Raw genomic sequence first — 21,883 nt, forward strand, 5'->3', positions numbered from 1 at the left:
AAGCAATACACGATAATTACAAATTATTGAACTTTTGTGTATTGATTCGTATCTTGTGACCTTGCTGTACTCACTTCCTAGTCCCAGTTTTTGTTTTTGTTTTTTTTTCTTTTTTTGTCAATTCTTTGGCATTTTTTACACAGCAAACTCTATTGTCTGCAAAGAAAGATACTTCCATTTCGTCCTTCCCAGCCTGTATACCTCTTATTCCTTTTCCTCGTCTGGTTGCACTTAGAATTTCCAGTAGGACGCGGAAAGCAGTGCTGAGAGGGAACACCGTCATCCTCCCTCAGTCTAAGCGGGGGACTGGCCGGTTTGGGGCATTAAGTGTGATGTCAGCTTCAGGGTTTTGTAGATGTTCTTCGTCAAGCTGGGGAAGCTCCAATCTCTTTCTTGTTTTTCCTTCTCACCTCCACCCCAGTGTCTTTAACTGTGGAGGAAGTTCTGGGCATGTTTTGAGATGATTACTCTGCCCCTCCCCTTGATGGGAACATGAGGGGATTTTTCTTTGCTCTTCTCTCTGAGAACTTGGTGGGGTTCATGGTAGTACCACCCACGAGAACATGAGCATCCCCCAGCCTGGGGCGCAGGACCCTCTCTCTCTCCAGCTGGTCCACACACAGCCTCCAGCAATTCGCCAGAACTGCCATCGAGGGCCTCCTGCCAGCGGCAGATCAAGCAGCTTCTGTGCCAGGGTGCCAGTCTCCACTGAGACTCTGTGCCGTCTCTTCAGAGTTTGGGGTGGCAGGATGCTCTGTGAGCTCAAAGCTCGGATCCGTGAAAGAAAACGGATTTTCAGGTTCGTCGGCTTTTCTTGCCGTAAGGATGAGCTTCGTGACTTCCAAGCTCTTTACGCACCAAAAGCACTCACCTAATGTTAACTTTTTAAAAATTTAGGATCCACATGAGGTCTCTTAAATTTCTTTTAATCTATTTCCCTCGCCCTCTCATCTTGTAATTTTTCTGCTGAAGAGCAGAGGTCGTTTGTGAGTGAAGTCTCCCACGTCTGGATTTCGATGCAGGCGTCCGGCAGTGTCTGTCGGCATAGCCCGTCTCTCCCGTATTTCTTACAGCCGGCTCTGGACACGTGATCAGCTTCAGCGCCAGGGTGTTGTAAACCACCCTCAGGTGGGCTTGTGCCGTTCCATCCAGAGGTGGATTTTTGCCCTGCTGTGTCTTTGGTGATGCCACCACCACATTCATTCATTCATTTGCTCATGTGTTGGGGATTATACAGCCATGGGGTTTTAGGGTGACCTTCTCTCTTCCTTTATAGGAAAAATACTTCTGCAAAAACAAACCTCTGCTCCTCAACTACCCGGCCATGCTTAGGTACAGTTTCTAAAGGAAGATAGGATAATGCTTGTTTCTTTTTCCTGATTTACTTGTTTCCGAAATGAGTTGCATCCTCTGATGGTTACCAGTGAACTGTTTTGTTTTGTTTTGTTTTGTTTTTTACTATTTTTAAGTTGTCATTATAAACCAATAGATGTAGTCATATTACATGTTGTATTAGTTTGTTTTCATGTTGCTGATAAAGACATACTCGAGACTGACCAATTTACAAAACAAAGAGGTTTATTGAACTTACAGCTCCACATGGCTGGGGAGGCCTCACATTCATGGCAGAAGGTGAGGAGGAGCTAGTCACATCTTACATGGATGGCAGCCAGCAAAAAGAGAGGTTGTGTAGGGCAACTCCCATATTTTTTTTTTTTTTTTTTGAGAAGGAGTCTCGCTCTGTCCCCCAGGCTGTAATGCAGTGGTGCGATCTTGGTTCACTGCAAGTTCCGTGTCCTGGGTTCATGCCATTCTCCTGCCTCAGCCTCCTGAGTAGCTGGGACTACAGGCACCCACCACCATGCCTGGCTAATTTTTTTTGTATTTTTAGTAGAGATGGGGTTTCACCATGGTCTTGATCTCCTGATCTTGTGATCCGCCCGCCTCGGCCTCCCAAAGTGCTGGGATTACAGGTGTGAGCCACTGCGCCCAGCCAGCAACTCCCATTTTATAAAACCATTAGATCGCATGAGATCCATTCACTATCACGAGAACAGCACAGGAAAGACCCACCCCCGTGATTTAATCATCTCCCACTGGGTGCCTCCCATGACACGTGGGAATCATAGAAGCTACAAGATGAGATCTGGGTGGGGACACGGGGCCAAACTATATCACAGGAGTTCCCGTCATCACATCTGTTATGATGCTCAAATGGTCCCATCCGAGGCCAGTGGGAGCCTCTAAGTCGGACCCTAGGTCCTTTTGAAGCAACCCTTAAAGTCTGACAATGGCTCTGGGTCCTCTTGGCAAAACCCTTGAAATGTGATCATGTTTTTGTTGAAAAGATTTTCATGATAATCTTGTGAAATTCTCATCCCCGCTCTGGAACTGGCAGTTTCTCCTAGTGTTAGAGAGAAGTTCTATTTAGACAATACAATCTCGGGTCTAAGAATGTGTCACTGTTAATGAGCTGGTTGTTGTTTCTAGGCGTTTTCAATAGACAGAACTAGGAAATGTGTATTTTTTTAAAGAAAAATGAAATCTATCATATCTTCATACTGACCCTTCAAATTCAAATTCAGGCTGTTTGTAGTTTTCCCGTGGATTGATTCTTTTGGGATTTCCAGATATATAATTATATCATCTACAAAAGAGATACTTTTTACATTTCCTTCTCCATTTTTGTCCCTCTCATCACTTTCTCTTATGTAAAGAAATTAGCTAGTAATTCCAAAACGCCGTTGAATAGTGGTGATGCCAGCGTGCCGTTTTGCTCTGTTTCTAGCTTTTCTACATCTGTGGTGATGACCATTTTTTCTTAGCTCTATGGATATGATGGATTTTATTAACAGATTTCCTGATATGAAGTGACCTCTTCATTCCCAGAGTAAACTCTAGTTGGTCCTATCATGTCAGATAGGTTAATTATTTGATTACGTAAATGAAATCACCATTAGAGATAAGTGAAATGAATGGGAAAGGAGTTTCAAAGTGTGTTCTTGTATCATGAAGCCCTCAAGGTCATCCCTGGTTCAGAGACTTTCTAGAAGGATGCACAGGGTCTAGCGTACAGTGGTGCCATGGCTGAGACTGGTTATGGCAAAAGGCTCTGAAACCACATCTGTGAATGGAAAAGGCATGGGGTAGAAAAGGCATGGGGTGTGGTGTGAAGGAAACCAGGCTCGTGCTTCCAAGGCCTCTCTCCCCACGGAGTAACACAGGATGTGTTTCATTCCCAGCAATGCTGCGTGGTCGTCCGTCTGCAGGGCTGCCCATTGGGGAGCTCAGTAGAGACTCAGTGCCTGCGGTGTTGACCGGAAGCTGGCCATGCCCTGCCTGGAACACACCAAACTCCAGACTCAGAAGGAAAGTGCATTGAGGGCTACAGTATTTGTACAGTCTGGACACAGTGAACCCTCATCATCATCCAGGGAACAGTTCCAGTGCCAAGTTCCCAGATGCCATCTGAGGATCCACCTCGCAGCAGACGTTTAAAGAATAGCAGGCGCAAGTCTGCTCAGCTAATTATTTTCTGCACAATGCCCAAGATTAGAAATTTTGAAAAAGAAACTGTATTTGACTTTAAAAGATATTAAACATAATTTTATAAGGCAAAATAAAATATAATCAAAACAGGAAGACAAATTACAAAGTTAGAAAATTAAAACATGGGGGCCGCCAAAGATGGCCAAATAGGAACAGCTCCAGCCTCCAGCTCCCAGCGTGAGTGACACAGAAGATGAGTGATTTGTGCATTTTCAACTGAGGTACTGGGTTCATCTCACTGGGGCGTGTTGGACAGTCCATGCTGGTCAGTGGGTGCAGTCCAACCAGCGAGAGCTGAAGCAGGGCAAGGCATCGCCTCACCTGGGAAGTGCAAGGGGGAAGGGAATTCCTTTTCCTAGCCAAGGGAAACTGAGACACACAACACCTGGAAAATCGGGTCACTCCCACCCTAATACTGTGCTTTACCAAGGGTCTTAGCAAATGGCACACCAGGAGATTATATCCCACACCTGGCCCAGAGGGTCCCACGCCCACGGAGCCTCCCTCATTGCTAGCACAGCAGTCTGAGATCTAACGGCAAGGTGGCAGCGAGGCTGGGGGAGGGGCACCCACCATTGCTGAGGCTTAAGTAAGTAAACAAAGCAGCTGGGAAGCTCGAATTGGGTGGAGCCCACTGCAGCTCCAGGAGACCTGCCTGCCTCTGTAGACTCCACCTCTGGGGACAGGGCATAGCTAAACAAAAAGCAGCAGAAACCTCTGCAGATGTAAAAGTCCCTGTCTGACAGCTTTGAAAAGAGCAGTGGTTCTCCCAGCATGGAGGTAGAGATCTGAGAACAGACAGACTGCCTGCTCAAGTGGGTCCCTGACCCCTGAGTAGCCTAACTGGGAGACATCCCCCACTAGGTGCAGACCGACACCTCACACCTCACACGGCTGGGTACACCCTGAGACGAAGCTTCCAGAGCAAGAGTCAGACAGCAACACTTGCTGTTCAGCAATATTCTATCTTCTGCAGCCCCTGCTGCTGATACCCAGGCAAACAGGGTCTGGAGTGGACCTCAAACAAACTCCAACAGACCTGCAGCTGAGGGTCCTGGCTGTTAGAAGGAAAACTAACAAACAGAAAGGACACCCACACCAAAACCCCATCAGTACGTCACCATCATCAAAGACCAAAGGCAGATAAAACCACAAAGATGGGGAAAAAGCAGTGCAGAAAAGCTGGAAATTCAAAAAATCAGAGCGCATCTCCCCCTCCAAAGGAACGCAGCTCATCGCCAGCAACGGAACAAAGCTGGATGGACAATGACTTTGACGAGTTGAGAGAAGAAGACTTCAGTCAATCAAACTTCTCAGAGCTAAAGGAGGAACTATGTAACCAGCACAAAGAAACTAAAAACCTTGAAAAAAGAATGGATGAATGGATAACTAGAATAATCAATGCAGAGAAGACCTTAAAAGAACTGATAGAGATGAAAACCATGACATGAGAACTACGTGACAAATGCACAAGCTTCAGTAACCGACTCGATCAACTGGAAGAAAATCAGTGATTGAAGATCAAATGAATGAAATGAAACAAGAAGAAAAGTATAGAGAAAAAAGAGTAAAAAGAAATGAAAAATCCTCCAAGAAATATGGGATTATGTGAAAAGACCAAATCTACGTCTGATTGGTGTGCCTGAAAGTGATGGGGAAAATGGAACCAAGTTGGAAAACACTCTGCAGGATATCATCCAGGAGAACTTCCCCAGCCTAGTAAGGCAGGCCAACATTCAAATTCAGGAAATACAGAGAACTCCACAAAGATAGTCCTCGAGAAGAGCAACTCCAAGACACATAAATGTCAGATTCACCAAAGTTGAGATGAAGGAAAAAATGTTAAGGGCAGCCAGAGAGAAAGGTTGGGTTACCCACAAAGGGAAGCCCATCAGACTAACAGCAGATCTCTCAGCAGAAACTGTACAAGCCAGAAGAGAGTGGGGGCCAATATTCAACATTCTTAAAGAAAAGAATTTTCAACCCAGAATTTCATATCCAGCCAAACTAAGTTGCATAAGTGAAGGAGAAATAAAATCTTTTAAAGACAAGCAAATGCTTAGAAATTTTGTCACCACCAGGCCTGCCCTACAAGAGATCCTGAAGGAAGCACTAAACATGGAAAGGAACAACCGGTACCAGCCATTGCAAAAACATGACAAAATGTAAAGTCCATCGATGCTAGGAAGAAACTGCATCAACTAACGAGCAAAATAACCAGCTAATATCATAATGACAGGATCAAGTTCACACATAACAACATTAACCTTAAATGTAAATGGACTAAATGGTCCAATTAAAAGACACAGACTGGCAAATTGGATAAAGAGTCAAGACCCATCAGTTTGCTGTATTCAGGAGACCCATCTCACATGCAGAGACTCACATAGGCTCAAAATAAAGGGATGGAGGAAGATCTACCAAGCAAATGGAAAACAAAAAAAGCAGGGGTTGCAATCCTAATCTCTGATAAAACAGACTTTAAACCATCAAAGATCAAAAGAGACAAAGAAGGCCATTACATAATGGTAAAGGGATCAATTCATCAGGAAGAGCTAACTATCCTAAATATATATGCACCCAATACAGGAGCACCCAGATTCATAATGCAAGTCCTTAGAGACTTACAAAGAGAATTAGACTCCCATACAATAATAATGGGAGATTTTAACATCCCACTGTCAACATTAGACAGATCAATGAGACAGAAAGTTAACAAGGATATCGAGGAATTGAACTCAACTCTGCACCAAGCAGACCTAATAGACATCTACAGAACTCTCCACCCCAAATCAACAGAATATACATTCTTCTCAGCACCACATCACACTTATTCCAAAATTGACCACATAGTTGGAAGTAAAGCACTCCTCAGCAAATGTAAAAGAACAGAAATTATAATAAACTGTCTCTCAGACCACAGTGCAATCAAACTAGAACTCAGGACTAAGAAACTCAATCAAAACCGCTCAACTACATGGAAACTGAACAACCTGCTCCTGAATGACTACTGGGTACATAACAAAATGAAGGCAGAAATAAAGATGTTCTTTGAAACCAATGAGAACAAAGACACAACATACCAGAATCTCTGGGACACATTTAAAGCAGTGTGTAGAGGGAAATTCATAGCACTAAATGCCCACAAGAGAAAGTAGGAAAGATCTAAAATTGACACCCTAACATCACAATGAAAAGAACTAGAGAAGCAAGAGCAAACACATTCAAAAGCTAGCAGAAGGCAAGAAATAACTAAGATCAGAGCAGAACTGAAGGAGATAGAGACACAAAAAACCGTTAAAAAAATCAATGAATCCAGGAGCTGGTTTTTGAAAAGATCAACAAAATTGATAGACTGCTAGTACGACTAATAAAGAAGAAAAGAGAGAAGAATCAAATAGATGCAATAAAAAATGATAAAGGGGATATCGCCGCTGACCCCATAGAAATATAAACTACCATCAGAATACTATAAACACCTCTATGAAAATAAACTAGAAAACCTAGAAGAAATGGATAATTTCCTGGACACTTACACTCTCCCAAGACTAAACCAGGAAGAAATTGAATCCCTGAATAGACCAATAGTAGGCTCTGAAATTGAGGCAATAATTAATAGCCTACCAACCAAAAAAAGTCCAGGACCAGACAGATTCACAGCCGAATTCTACCAGAGGTACAAGGAGGAGCTGATACCATTCCTTCTGAAACTATTCCCATCAATAGAAAAAGAGGGAATCCTCCCTAACTCATTTTATGAGGCCAACATCATCCTGATACCAAAGCCTGGCAGAAACACAACAAAAAAAAGAGGATTTTAGACCAATATCCCTGATGAACATCGATGCAAAAATCCTCAATAAAATACTGGCAAACCGAATCCAGCAGCACATCAAAAAGCTTATCCATCATGATCAAGTGGACTTCATCCCTGGGATGCAAGGCTGGTTCAACAGATGCAAATCAATAAACGTAATCCAGCATATAAACAGAACCAAAGACAAAAACCACATGATTATCTCAATAGATGCAGAAAAGGCCTTTGACAAAATTCAACAGCCCTTCATGCTAAAAACTCTCAATAAATTCGGTATTGAAGACCAGCTTAGCACTGCCCTGGACACAGAAGTGGTCCCTGGTCCCAGAGCCCGGTCACACCGCTGGTGGAAGGCACCAACCACGGAAGCCCAGCACCACTCGACCCACACTCCTGGTTCTACTCCCTGATCTTCCAGAACCTTCGGACGATACACGTCATCCCTGGTGCCCCAAGAGCAAGGTCAGGTGGAAGCAGAGGTGGTGACAGATTTCTCCTTAACACTGGAAGGCACAGCCACTTGTTACTTAATTTTGTTAGTTTTATTCATTGTTTTAAAAAACAGAAACCTTCTACAGCACTTAGTCTGTGTCAGGCCCTGTCCTAAGCTTTTCCAACGCTAACTTATTTATCCTCCCCAGCCGGTGAGGAGGCTGCTTCTGCCCAGTCACTGAATTCTGTTTTGATTCGCTTCCCACTGCCCAGTCACTGAATTCTGTTTTGATTCACTTCCCACTCTTAATTTTTAAAAGAATTACACAGTAACACAAATTCATTGTAGAGAAACTAGAAACTCCAATGAATAAAAAGGTTTTTTCTTTATTTTTCATTTAAAAATAATGGTAGACTCACAAGAAGTTATTTTAAAAAACACACACACAGCACAGAGAGGAACCGTGCGTGCCCTTCACCCAGCTGGCAGAAAGTTCTAAGTCTATAATCTCAGGACTGGAAGACTACGACCTCTCAGACAGGAGGAGTCTGCACGGGCTGAACGGTATCTATGTCAGCCCTGACACAGCCCCTCCCACCTGTAGCCAGAGGGTGGCCCCACACAAGGCCCCGGAGCCCCCATGCCGGCCAGCGGGGTCCACCTCCCAGGCCCACTGAGGGGCATTGTCTTCTGAGCAGGTGCCACCCTCACTCGATGTCCTGGAGATGGCTGTCACCTGTGACAAAAAGCCACTCACCTCTGGAGGGCCTGGGGGCTCCTGAGGACTGGGGGGCCCTGTCCAGAGTCCCCCAAAGTGCACAGCTGTCACCCCATCCTCCCATCAGCCATCAGTGGGACGCTGGTCCCCAAACTGCAGCCATGCCTTGGACAAGACCAAGGCCCTCGTGTGCGATGGCCTGGCCTCCAGAACTCCAGGAGGCTCTGAGGATCTGGGCCCAGGCGCAGACCCCATGGACTAGAGACTGAAGGGTCCAAGCCCCAGAGGCTGCCTGGGATGGGTGCAGTGGCCTGGCATGAGGGTGGTAGGTGCTGTGTCCCTGGGGAAGCACCCGGGGCTGGTTTACAGGGGTGCAGCCGGTCATGGAGGGAGGCAGGTGGAGGTTGATCTTCCGAGACCAGCACCCTGTGTACACTCAAGTCTTTGATGCCTTCCCTACCACCTCCCCGTGCCCACCTTGGGAGCCAGCCCCTCCCTGCCTCATCACTGGGGGAGGGGCACTGTCTCTGGACCATGCTGGATGCGTGCACCTGCAACCATTTTTTGGGGCCCCCCCAACACACCTAACACGCAAATAAAGCCACAGCAGAGCCCATGGGAGTGTCGGTAAGAGCCACGTTTATTTCTTAATTGGACAGAGCCTCAAGTGCACACACAGTACAGGAACCTAAGGCTAACACTCGGGTGTAAGACATCGGGACGAGCGTCGTGACGTCGGGACGGCAGCTATGATATGGGGTCTGGGGTGTGCCCACAGCAATCACATATGTACAAGCCAGGGACGCGGCCTCTGAGCCACAGGGGAACCAGGGGACGGACTAACTACAGGAAGCACAGGCCCAGGGAGAAACGCAGGTCACCACAGCTGCTGTCCATCTGGGGGGCTGCACGGCCCGGCCCCAGGGGTGAGGGAGTGCGCCTTCCGTGGTCCCCACACGGGGGAGGCTGGCATAGGACCAGTGCAGCAGCACAGCAAACACCCGTGACATCAGTCCCACCAGGGCCCCAGGCGCAGGGGACTGCAGGGACCAGGGTTAACAGGGAGGGCCACCTCATCACAGCCGTCCTGGGTGGGGGAGTTTGTGCCTGTGCAGCCGGTGAATGAAATATTGGCATCTTCCAAGGGCTGACTCTCAGTGGGAGGCCTTGGACTTGGCACCCCTGGGTACTTGCCGGGTCTCATCAGAGCCCGAGTGCTGGTCGGCCTGGAGCCCGGCATCCCCCTCTATCTGGAGCCACAGCAGAAGGAGCTCCCCCTTTCTGGTGGAGGATGGCTGCCCCCAAACCAAAACAAGCCCCCAGACTCGGCAGCATAAAGCATTAAATGAAGCTGTCTGAGGGAAGCGGCTTTCCAGATCTCACCTTCCCCACTTAGCAGGAACCAGCAGCCACGCTGGGCCTGACTGTCTCCTGATCACTGCACCCCATGAGCACCTCCACACCAGCCCTCCACCTCACAGATGTGGAAACTGAGTCTTAGGGAGCTCAAGGAACTCAGCTAACGTGATCCCTAGGTGGTTTCTGGCAGAGAGAACTTCACAAAGTCAGGTTTCCTGACTCAGGCGACCTCCTCTCACCATCAGCTCTGGGTTTCTGGGCCCTGGCTCAGGCACTCCTCACTAGAGCAGGCCTGGAAGGAGGGAGTCGACAAGGGCTGCGGCGTGGCCCTGGGTCCTAGCCAAGGCCAAGACGGCACCTGACCGAGAGGACACAGCCAGGCAGCCTCCATGGCAGTGGAGGCTTCTGAATTTAGGCAGCTCCCAGGCTCCTCCCCTCAGCCCACCTATGCCGCAAGTGCTCTGCAGGTTGGCTGGCCTCAGACACCTGCGACCTGGGGGGCACCCAGACCCTTTGGAGGCCGCAGCCTCAGGCTGGCTAACCTGAGTGGGCCGTGGCAGGGCCTGCACCTCCTCTAGCCTGCCTGGGGCCCGTGGGGCTCTGACTCATCTCAGACCAGCGTGTTCTGCCCCTGCCTCTCCTTCCTGCCTCCAGGCAGCCCTGGATGCCGGAGCGGGTGCTTCTGCAAGAAGCTGTTCTGCATTCTCTCCTCTCTGCGTCTTGGCCCACTGCCTCCAGAGGACACCCATGGGGAGCACAGCCCACCTGGCTTCTGAATTTTATTCTGGGATGTAAATCCTCACTCACCTGGGAGATTTGCAAAGAAAACTGCTGTGTCCTATGTCCTGCCTTCCCAGGCGTGGCTTCCTGAGCCCTGATTCTCCCTCACAGAAACCCCCCATCAGCCCCTGGGAGAGCCTCCCAGGTAGGGGATGAGGGCGGCGGTGGCCACACTGCACCTGAGCCCAGGTACGAAACAGGCTGTCCCAGGCAGGCAGCCACAGAGACTGCAGCCAGCGTGGGCCCCGGCCCGCCTGCCCTGCACCCCACTCTCCGAGGTGGAACTTCAGGGGCCCAAACAACCTTCCCAGAGGAAAATCTCACACCAGAACCTTCCCATGTGGTGTAGAAGGCCCATGCTCCCCCACTCCCGAGCCGCTGTCTCTCCCCAGGCATGGGATCGGGGTCTCTGAGGCTCATGTCATCATCACGGGGGACAGCCTGGGAGGGTAGGAGCCTCGGAGCCAGTGGGGTGCAGCGTCTCCCCCACTCCAGGAAGCAGATCTGGTGAAAGTGCTGGGCGATGCCAGAACACCTGGCCCTAGGTCTGGAGTGCGAGACCCGACGTAACTGCTCCCGTGGGCCATTGGAGCGCGAGACCCGACGTAACTGCTCCCATGGGCCATTGGAGCGCCAGACCCGATGTAACTGCTCCCGTGGGCCATGGCGGAGGAGGGGCTCTGTTGCTTGGCTACTGTCTTTCCTTGAGCTAAAAAGAGACCAAATCGACCTCTGGGTGTAGGTGGGGAGGGCCCTAAAACCTCCCTAGGCCTCTGGACATGACTCCTATGAACAGACTCTCAGCTTGGGACTGGCCCCCGTGCTGTCCTGGGTGGCCCTGGGACACTGGTGTCTGTAGAGGGGGTGAAATGGGACAAGAACAAAGGGACACTCCAGATGCAGAAGGGAAGAGCTCCTTAAAGATAGTAACCGCTGAGCCAGCCGCCCTCCGTTACCCACCGATCGGGACACCCCACCCCATGGATTTTCTCAGTGGGACTCACAGAAACTCTGCCCTGGGAACAAAGAGAGGAAAGTCTTTGTAAGAAACCTGCTAGTGGCAAAATTTCTTCCCAGAAGCTACCTTGAGCTCACTCCATTTCTTACCGCAGCTGAAGAGGCTGCACCACAGACCTCAACACCTAGACCGTCACCCTGAATTCCGACCTTCCCTGACATCCTGGTCTCAACCCATCACCCTACCCTGATGGTCCGCGGACAGCACACAGCCCCATAGTCTGCACACTGGCAGGTGATCCCGACCCTGCTCCCTCCCGGTCCCCACCCAGGACAGATCACAGCCCGGGTGCCGTCTGCCTCATCTCAGAGCCAGAGCTGAGTGTCACCCCAAACCCTTTCCCGGGGGAAGCTGCCGGAACTCTTCTTAGAGTCACATCTCAGGTGGTTGCCCAGAAGAGATGTGCGTTCTACCTCCCACCAGAGGAACTCACACCGCCCTCCATGCCGCTCAGACTTCAGGCACCAGAAGACCCCCCACCCTCCCTCACATACACCCAGGACCCATGTGGCTGTGGAGAAGCCTGGGGCCCAGGTGATGCACCCGTGTGCTAGCCCCAAGGTGCCCCACTGGTCCAGACAGCTCCTCACTGTGGACTTCCAAGGTGTCCCTGCCCTGCCCTGCCTGTCCCTAGCAGGTTTGGGAGACACACGTGGGAACAAACGGGGTGGAGGTGTTTGGGGGTTCCATCTGAATATTACAGGGCTATGTGGAGGCATTAGAAATAAATACTTATAAATAGAACAAGTCTTATAGTTAATTTCCGAGTTGACCGTTTCAATGTCACTAACTAACGTATATTAATTATAAGTCTGTCTATGCTTAAAAAAATATTAGAACGGCAGCAAGAACCCCGTGACCTGTGCCCTTGGCCCCCCCCAGCCCCTCCCAGCTTGTTCCACCAGAGCACATTACGCAAGAAGAACCGACACGCGCGGCCTCTGCTGGGAGCACAGCTGGTCGTGTGGCACAGGTCCCCGGGCCTGGCATGGGTGTCCCCTGGGGGGTCGACCCGGTCGTGGGCTGTCTGGCAGGAGAGGGGCCGGGTGGCAGGTGACAGGACAGACGAGGACAAGGGTGGGGATGGGCTGGGCTTGCCGGCTGTCATGGGAGGGCTCAGGTTCAGACCCGCATCTGGGCAGACCTCCTTCTGGAGAGCTTGGACCTGCAGGAGAGTTGGAAGAGGCGGCGTGGTCAGCCCAGGAACACCTCAGGCCACATCCACCACACCCTCCGCAGGCAGGCAGCCGTGAGGGGCAGCCACAGACCCCATGTCCCCACTGGTTCCCTCACCACCTGGGGAAGGGACTGAATCTCTGCTTCCAGTGTGTAGGACTCAGCCCACCCGTCCCCTCCTGCACCCTGCTTTTCACATCCCTGCTGTGGGAGGGACCGGCTCCTTCCACAGCCTGCCCCAGGGCACACGGTTTCCCCATGCCAAGGCCACTGGGTGAGGAAGTAATTTTGAAAGTATGGCCTGGGATTTATCACTCCACAAGAAGCCACGACTCAGGGAGTGTTAACAGCCCTAAGGGTGTCCCCAGCCCACACAAGCGAGGGCAGGCCGCACCGCCTTCCCCTGGCCGCACTGCTTCCCCAGGTGGCCTTGCGGGCAGGACCCCCGGCAGAGCAACCACACCCTGCGGCCGGCCCTACTGAATGGTCCCTGCCAGGAGGGGATTGAGGGCAGGACCCTGGGAGAGCAGTCTCGTCCTGCAGCCGGGCCCTACCAAATGGTCCTGGCCAGGAGCCGGTTGAGGGCAGGAACCCCGTGGGAGCAACCTCGCCCTGCAGGCAGCCCTACCGTATGGTTCCGGCCAGGAGGGGGTTGAAGGCGTACAGCCAGTCGTGCATGTCCTTGTCACTGGCGGCCTGCAGCAGGATGCCACGGTGTTCCGTGCACACCGCGAACGTGTTGGGTGTCTGCAGAGGGAGGTTGCTGGTGAGGAGCTGCCAGGCCGTGTGGTCAGCACACCACCCTCCTGCTCCCCAGGGCCCAGGCAGGCAGGGAAGGGGCACCGCTAGGAAAGTCCCAGGGAAGGGACACAGAGGGAAAGGCTGACCCAGCCAGGGCTGTGACTGCCTTCTGGACACGTCTGCAGCCGGTGGTCCCAGGACACCCTCACCACTGCTCTGCATCCCCACGGGATGTGCCTGCCCCACATGGCCCCTGCTCCCTGGGACCCTGGCTGGGTTGCTGGTCCAGATGTGGGTCCGTACCACCCACCTCCACCACAGGGAATCAAAAAACCATCTCGTAGACATTCACAGATGGCTCAGAGAAACTTCTCCTCTGGCCAGCCTGAAGGAGTCCGGGCTCCTGAACTTGTCCAGGGCCATTCCAGCGGGAGGGGCCGGGCAGAGTGCGGGTAGGAGGGCTCCTTTGAGCCCTGTGGCTCTCCCATTTCTGCAGGGCTGGTGCCACCACCTTGGGTGACTCCAGAGGAGGGGACATGGCTGCAGCCATCACACAGGAGAACACTAATGCTTGCCATGACTGGAGCCCATCCCCATTAGCTGTCGCCAGGAGCATGAGCCCCATGGGCAGGCAGAGGCCTGAGGCTGAGTCCCTGAGCCCGGCCTCGGTGGAACAGGACGGAGGGCCAGAGTCTGGGGTGAGCAGAAGGGCCTCCTGCTCCCACGCAGGGCTGCAGAGGGCGGCAGCTCAGCTCCTGCCCTGCTGCGGTTCCCGGTGCCCGAGCCTGAGCCGGGTCCAGCCGCACCTTGAGCATAGCCTGCTGGTCTTCGCTGTACTCCACCTGGGCGGTGGCCAGGTTGAGCACGAACCGCTCCACGGTGTCCTTGTCGCTGTTGTACATGTAAGCGTAGGGGCGCCGCACCACCACGAAGCGCCTGGCCCAGCCCGACGTGTGTGGCTCCAGGAAGTGCAGGTAACCCTTCTTGGAGACGATCGGGCTGAGGGCAGAGAGCTGCTCGCTGGGGCCCTCGGTGGGGGTGGCGGCTGACTTGGGCACTCACCGTCCACCACCCAGAGCTGGGACGCAGCAGTGCCACCCACCTCCCCAGCCAGAAAGTGGGTCGAGGCATCGAAGGGCGCCTGGCAGAACCCCGACCCAGCAGGCCGGAGACCAGACCACCCACCCAGCTCTGGGCCTCAGTTTCCCCCATAAAATGGAAAACCTTAAAGAAAAAAGCTAAAGTTGCTGCAAGGCTGCCACACGTGCCCCGTGACCACGAGTTCCCCACCTGGGCCTTGGCTCTGACCCCACCCACTCCCCTGTGCTCTGTGCTGGTTCCCAGCCCAGGCATGTGGGTCCCAGGGGCCTGCCTGACCTCCCAGCATGGAGCTGCCCCTGCATGTGGGTTAGGGGCAGCCTGCCTGAACCTCCAGTATGGGGGTCGGGCAACCTGCCTGTCTCCCCAAGTATGAGGGTCCCATACTTGGGACCTGCGCCCCCAGTATAGGGATCAGCGTGGCCTGCCTATCCCCTGTCAGCACAGAGCTGGTGGCAGTGCTTTCCAGGGAGGCCCTACACACCTGACTCGGATCTCCTGGATGTCAGGGACCAGCAGGCGCTGGGGCTCCTTGTCTGTCTCTGTTGCCCGGGCAGGGGAAGGGAGCTTCTTGGAGTCGGCCTCTGGCAGCAGCTCAGGCTCTGGGCTGGCTGGTCGGGAGCAGGGCTGTGGGGTCCTGGGAAGTAGAGGGTAGTGCTGCACACTGCAGGCCTCCCTGGGCCTAGGGCCATCTTCCCCCAGGCTTCACCCTCCTCAGAGCTGCAGTAGAGCGCCTTCGTGGGGTCTCCCCAGCTGTGCCCACAGTGGGAGCTCCCGGGGCCCGTCCACCAGGACAGCCAAGCTTGTGCCTGATTCCAGGAAGTGCTGGGCTTGGTGGGGAGGGTCCCCCAGGAACCTCAGGGCCCCAGCCAGGGAGCCTGTGCCCCACTCCATGCCCTTCTCCCAGTGGCTCTCCTGCCCCCACCTCCACCCTGTGAAAGCAAGTCCAGCATCTCTTTATCTCCACAGTTAGACTGAAGGTGACACGAGGTTCTAAGGAGCCACTGGAGCAGAGGGCACAGCTGGCCTCCCGTATGGGGCCCCCACATGGGCCAGGCCCCACACGACTTGACCTGGTGGTCAAGGAGGCCTGCAGAAGACAAGGCCAGCTGATGCCACTGTCTTTCTTTTTTAAGCGAAAATTGGGAACCCTTAAGGCATTTTAAAACAAGAGTGAAAACCATCTGCCAGCTTACGAATCAGACATAAGGGGTTCACATGGGGTCTCTTCCAAATGTGGACCTGCAGGGGCCAGGTGTTCCCTCCGCAATACTGACCCTAACAGTGCTCACGCCCTCTTTCATAACCTTCTCTTTTTCCATTATTTTATAAGCACTGTCTCAGGAAAAGGGAGCTTTAGCTTGTTTTCCAGGCATTTCTGGTCTTCTTCAGGGAAGAGAACACACACACTAGGATGGAGCTGGCGGGGCACAGGTGCCCTCTGAGAGGGCTGCAGACTCCACTTCTCCAGGCCCTTCCCTCAGCCTGCGGCCGTCCCGAGACACTTGGCCGTTGGGGCCCCTGTTCTGTGCTCCCCATGCCCGAGTCATGGCCATTGCCATGGGTCGGCCGTGGTGCCGGAAGCCTCTCCGGGAGCCTAGAGCTCACTCACCTCAGGTCAGTGGCACCGTACCGCCCTTCAACCAGAGAGGGGCAAGTGGAGGAGGGGGTGAGAGTGGCTGCCCCTAGAGGGGACATCGACGGGTCCCGGAGCAGGGTGACAGACATCTCAGAGAGCTGCGGAGGAGAGAAGGCATTTTTCAGGGGACACAGGGAAGTGGGGTCTCCGGCCTCCACAGGTGCTGCTCCCTGTGCCTGCGTTTACCCCGCACCTGCCGCTCAGGGCACCCCACCCCTCCTACCAGCAGCCTTGGCTCAAAGTTGGCCAGCTCAAGACCCCTGGCCCCCTTCAGCCCCTGCGGCCCCTGGCCAGCCCCTCCCAGCACTTTAGGCTCTGACCTGACCCAGGCAGCCACCCCGCCAATGCCTCGAGGAGTGGGCTGGGTAAGCTCTGCCCTGCTGCCTCCTGCTCGTGCCAGCATGAGGTGGCGCTGGGTGATGCCATGGGGGCAAGGAAGGCCGTGGGCCGGGGCTGGATGCAGCACAGTAGCAATTTCCCAGGTTATAGGGGTGGGGTCGGTCCCAGGAGGAGGAGGGACAGCCAAGTGGGGGCTTGGCCAGAGGCCACAGTGTGACGGCCAGACAGGGTGGGGGCCAGGAAAACAGCAGAAGCCTGCAAGCAGGTGGGTGCATCCCACTCTAGGGCTGACAGCACTCAGCCCCCACCCCAGCCCTGCCGCCTTCATGGCCAGCAAGCAAGCTGCTCACAGGACCCACCCGGCCCCTCACTCATGTCCCCACCTCCCATGGACTCCAGGCCGACCCAGGGAAACCAGCCACTTAGCTATGAGGTGTCTCTCTGCACTGAGATGTGTTCCTAGGAAACTCTTAACTGCCTTTTCCCACTCAGAATGGGAGTTTTCCTCAGGGACCACTGCCTATGGGGGCCCCAGCCCCACAGGGCAGCCTGGTGCAGCCCCTCCACACCCACCTTGCTCTCGCTGGCACTGACGCAGACGTGGCTGTGTGTGTACTCTCTGTTGAACGTGTGTGTGAGCAGGCGCAAGCACTGTGGACAGAGCACACACGTGGTCAGGGGCCAGGCCTCCTGGGATGCTGCTCAGCCAGCCTTGCAGGCTCTTCTACCCACCCTTCCCCAGACACAGGTGGGTTCCGACACCACAGCACAGTGGATCAAGGTGGACAGCACCTCCACCCCGCCCATCATTGGGTGAGCCCAGGAAGCCTCCCAGGGTCAGGCTCAGGCTCAGCGCCTGGTGTGAGGGCCAGAGGCAGTGCTGCCTCCAGTACAGGAGGCCTTCCCAGAGGCCCGTTAAGCCGCCAAAAGAGCCACTTGTGGGTGGAAGTGGTCAGCTCCCCATCAGCACAGGTATTCAAGAGAGAGCGAATCATCACTTGGGAAGGGAGGCTGCAAAAGGCACCCAACTTTCAGTGTAGGTGGGGTGGAATCAGCGGGCAAGGGGACCCTAGGGACCCTTCGAGCTCCTAGCTCCTTGTGGTGCTAACCAGAGCAGCCATGGGCAAGGCTGGGTTGCTGGAGTTGCCCAGGAATGACTCAGGGCCCTTGAGGGCCTGGGGCTACGGCTGTGCTGCCCACCAGCTGGACCCACCTTGACAGCCAGCTCCCGCTGTCTCTCGTTGGGAGCCTCCAGAGGTGATGGGCGGCCCTCAGTCGAGAGCGGAGAGGAGGCGCTGGAGGAGCCGTGGGACTCAGAGTCCTCGCTGAAGGCCGGGGACAGTGCCTCCGGGACAGGCCGCTGGGTGGTCTCCAGCTTCTCCCGCAGGAGCAGGTAGTGCCTGGTCTTCTCCACCTTCAGACAGGACACAAGGCCTTACCTGCTGCACCTCAGGGGCGACCTCTGGAGCTGGGCTCAGCCTCAGCAGCAGCATGACCCTGTGGGCAGACCCCTGGAGAGCCCCCCCTTCCCCTGGGCTAAGACTGGAGACTGATGGCCCTCAGCTGTGAAATGAGGGAACAGATCCTGGCACTCTAGGGCTGACAGCACTCAGCCCCCACCCCAGCCCTGCCGCCTTCATGGCCAGCAAGCAAGCTGCTCCCTCTCGGACACATGCATCTCACGCGCCAGGCTGTGGGGCAGGGCTGTGCTGCCCTGCAGTGCTGGAGGCCTCGGGAGAGGGCTGAGGGGTGGGCACGGCCCTGGCCTCACGCATCTCACACGTCACATGTCATGTGTCACCCACACTCGGCCCGAGGCAGTGCCTAGATGCTGCATGTTGGTTTCCCTGATCAAAGCCACAGAGGGCAGCCCGGGCCTGTGACTTTCCTTCTGGGTCCCTTTCTGGCGTCTGTCTATATGCCTGAGAGTCTCCCTCGGCTAACTCCAGAGCATGCTTCTGCGCTACACTGGCCGTGTTTCTGTCACGCCCACACAGCCCCACGGTGCACACTGGAGCGTCACATGCTCCTCCTGCAGGTGGCTGTGACTCCCGACGGGCTGTGCTGCCCCCCAGCGGGCACCAGGCACTGGGCCCTCTCCCGTTTTCGCTCTGCAGACAAAGCCACGTGGACACGACCGTGCAGGCCTCATCCTCTGGGGCTGCCTCACCTCCTGCAGGAGGCTCAGCTTCTCCAGCTCCCACTGGTGGTCCAGAATGAGACTGTCGCTCCGGGGCCTCCAGCCCGCCAGGTTCTCCTCGCCCCGGACGTAGGCCACGGATGTGTCCAGGACTCGCCGGCGCCGGCGCTGCATCCCTGGATGGAGGATGAGGACACCCCATCCCGACCTGATGGGCGGCTGCTCCTCCCACCCACCCTAGAGGTCCGCCCACCTCTGAAACTGCCTCCCCTCTGGGGTGAAGATGAGTTTCCCCTGGTCCTTGGTCCACCCTGGGGCCCAAAGAGCCATGCAGGCCCCCTCCAGAGGAAGTTATCCAGCCCGGCGTCCCGTGGCCATCTCGGCTGTGCCTTGGGAACCCGAGGAAGCCAGCAGGCCTGACTCTCCTCCCTCACTCTCCTCCCATCTCGGAACAACTCCAGAAGCCACAAGGTGAGTGCCTGTGTTCTGTGAGGGATCCCCCTGCAAATGGCAGCTTAGCTGTGGTCACCCCGAGTGGGCAGAGGTCGAACAGGCCAGGAACCCACCCAGTGAGAGCAGGGCAGATACCTACCTGGGCTGCCCGCGTCAGCCACGTGGCACAGGCTGAGCTCGTACACGCCAGTCACACGGTTACTGCAGGGAGTAGAAGGAGTGACACGTAGTCACCAGGCCCCGCAGTGGGGATACACAGCCCACCTGGCTGCTGACTTTCCCCACCATCAACCGCACATTCAGCCTGGCTGGGGTGGTGGGCATCGAGGTCCCTGAGCTACAGCCCCTGTTCAGAGTCCTCATCCCAGACCCCCTCCGGCCCCCAGAGAAAAGATGTATTGACTGGTCTTGCTCAGGTGCCCATGGGGCTGTGACCTGCCCCCACAGCAGCCTCCGCTTTGTCCCAGCCCAGGGGAGACACAGGCAGCATGAGCACAGCATCTGGCATCTCCAGTCCCTCCAGGGCATCGAGAGCCCCGCAGGCCCTAAACCCCACAGAGCAGCCCCACTGTGCCCAGGACAGATTCTGAGAGTACCGCGGTCACCCTCCCACAGACAGGTTGGCAGTATTGCACAATTACTGAGTGACTTCCAGAATGACCACAGTCAGCCCTCGAGGACACTGGGTCCTGATCCCCAGGCTTTTTCCTCCCAGCTGTGCCCAGTGTGAACCTGGATACCAGGTCCATGTGGCAGACCATGGGTAGACCCACTGAAGGTAGCCATGGGTGCCCGGTAGCCTCGGCGGCCCTGCTGTCAGGGCCCTGACATTCCGGCTCATTCTCCCCCACCCCCAAGAATGCAAGGACATGGTCAGCACGCAAGGACATGGTCAGCACGCAAGCATGGCTGGTCCCGGTGTTTGGTTTCTGGCTCCCCAAGGTGCCAACAGCCTCCAAGAAGAGCCACCCAGCACGTTCTGTGGGAAGCTGTGTCCAGAGCCCCCTTCCAGGCACCGCCCATGTATCCAGCTTCTCCTTCAGTGCCTTATGGGTAGTCCCATGGCACAGGTTCCTGTGGTCCCCAGGGAAGACGGTCACCGGCAGTGGGGCACGGTGTGGCCCCAGGATCACCACTGCGGAGGTTGCAGTGAGACTGCCTGCCCCTCCTCCCGTCCCCCGCAGGCTGGCCCTCAAGTCCCTCATACAGGTGTTGGTGTACCCTGCAGGAACCGTGGCCTCCACGGAGTCTCCATCTGGGGTGAGCAGGAGGGGACTGAGCACAGGGAGCCAGCCAGGAGTGTGGCCGGGCCTCACACAGGGTGAGCTGCCGGGTGGCCCAAGGACCGCTGCCAGGCAGAGTCCCGCCTGGCCTGCACCGAGACCAGGGTGGGAGTCCCTGTGGCCCTCACCCCTAGGGGCTTACCTCTCTGAGGCCCGAAGGCTCCCACTGCCAAAGAGGTTGCGTATGGAGCGTGAGGCTGGCAGCTTGGCGTCGCGGGAATAGAAGACCATGCAGAAGTCCTTGGTGATGACGGCTGGCTGGGTGCAGTTCTCCATCTGAGATAGACAGGGGGCGGGGCTCAGGCACAAGGACACCCCAAGTGCCCAGGTGCCCTTCTAGCCTTCTCCTGGGGCACAATGCCCAGCACCAATGGGCAGCCCCAGGGCCTTCCCAGGGTCTCAGGTGTGGCCCGGACCCAGGCAGGAGAAAGTCTCTGCTCCTGCCCTGGAGTCAAACCCCACTGGGGACAGGCAGCCACAGCCCTGTCCACGCCTGGGCGACACGAGGAACTGGTCTCCACGTGACAGGCAGCCACAGCCCTGTCCACGCCTGGTCGACACGAGGGACTGGTCTCCACGTGACAGGCAGCCACAGCCCTGTCCACGCCTGGGCTACATGAGGGACTGGTCTCCACGTGTGGGACCCCGAGGGTCCCAGGCACAGGCTCACTGCTCAGGCCTCAGCTGCCTTACCATAAAATTGGGGCGACACAGGCCGGGTGCAGTGGCTCAAGCCTATAATTCCAGCACTTTGGGAGGCTGAGACGGGCGGATCACGATGTCAGGAGATTGAGACCATCCTGGCTAACACGGTGAAACCCTGTCTCTACTAAAAATACAAAAACCTAACCGGGCGAGGTGGCGGGTGCCTGTAGTCCCAGCTACTTGGGAGGCTGAGGCAGGAGAATGGTGTAAACCTGAGAGGCAGAGGTTGCAGTGGAGCCAAGATCCAGCCACTGCACTCCAGCCTGGGTGACAGAGCGAGACTCCGACTCAAAAAAAAAACCCAAAAAAACAAAAAAATTGGGGCAACACCCTCCCCAACCTTGGAATGTCTGTGAGGATCAAACCAGGTCTTGTTTGAACACGCGCATTTTAACTCAAACACCACAGAAAACGACTTCCTGGTGGGTGACACGGTGACTGCTAAACAGCTGGCCCCTGTGTCTTCCTGAAGTGGGGGCAGTTGCTATGCCCAGCTGAAGAGTCCTAAGCACTCACTGGGAAGAGCTCTGCCAACATCTCCTTAGCACAACCTCAACACCGTCTGCTGAGATGGTCATGCCATCCCCATGTGAAGCCGGAATAATTTGGCTCTAACTAAGGAGAGGGGATGTGCT

General features: G+C 54.9%; 1 protein-coding gene across 30 annotated transcripts in view; it reads right to left on the minus strand.

Moving 5' to 3' along the window:
• Positions 1-12,394: 12,394 nt before the first annotated feature.
• Positions 12,395-21,883, minus strand: part of LOC105473779 (kinesin family member 1A) — a 108,744-nt gene continuing 99,255 nt past the window's right edge. For 29 of the 30 annotated variants that reach the window (XM_011727784.2, XM_011727799.3, XM_011727798.3 and 26 more), the window contains 10 exons: positions 20,686-20,819; positions 19,400-19,461; positions 18,838-18,983; positions 17,881-18,081; positions 17,241-17,318; positions 16,302-16,426; positions 15,174-15,326; positions 14,398-14,590; positions 13,479-13,597; positions 12,395-12,839 (listed from right to left, as the gene is read on the minus strand). In XM_011727784.2, the coding sequence (XP_011726086.1) occupies positions 12,797-12,839; positions 13,479-13,597; positions 14,398-14,590; positions 15,174-15,326; positions 16,302-16,426; positions 17,241-17,318; positions 17,881-18,081; positions 18,838-18,983; positions 19,400-19,461; positions 20,686-20,819 (1,254 nt within the window). In that variant the 3' untranslated portion in view covers positions 12,395-12,796. Of the gene's footprint in view, positions 12,840-13,474; positions 13,598-14,397; positions 14,591-15,173; positions 15,327-16,301; positions 16,427-17,240; positions 17,319-17,880; positions 18,082-18,837; positions 18,984-19,399; positions 19,462-20,685; positions 20,820-21,883 lie in introns of those variants that run through there. The other variant, XM_071073747.1, reaches the window with a different exon arrangement.

Source organism: Macaca nemestrina, chromosome 11 (genome assembly GCF_043159975.1).
Source record: "Macaca nemestrina isolate mMacNem1 chromosome 11, mMacNem.hap1, whole genome shotgun sequence".
Taxonomy (NCBI): domain Eukaryota; kingdom Metazoa; phylum Chordata; class Mammalia; order Primates; family Cercopithecidae; genus Macaca; species Macaca nemestrina.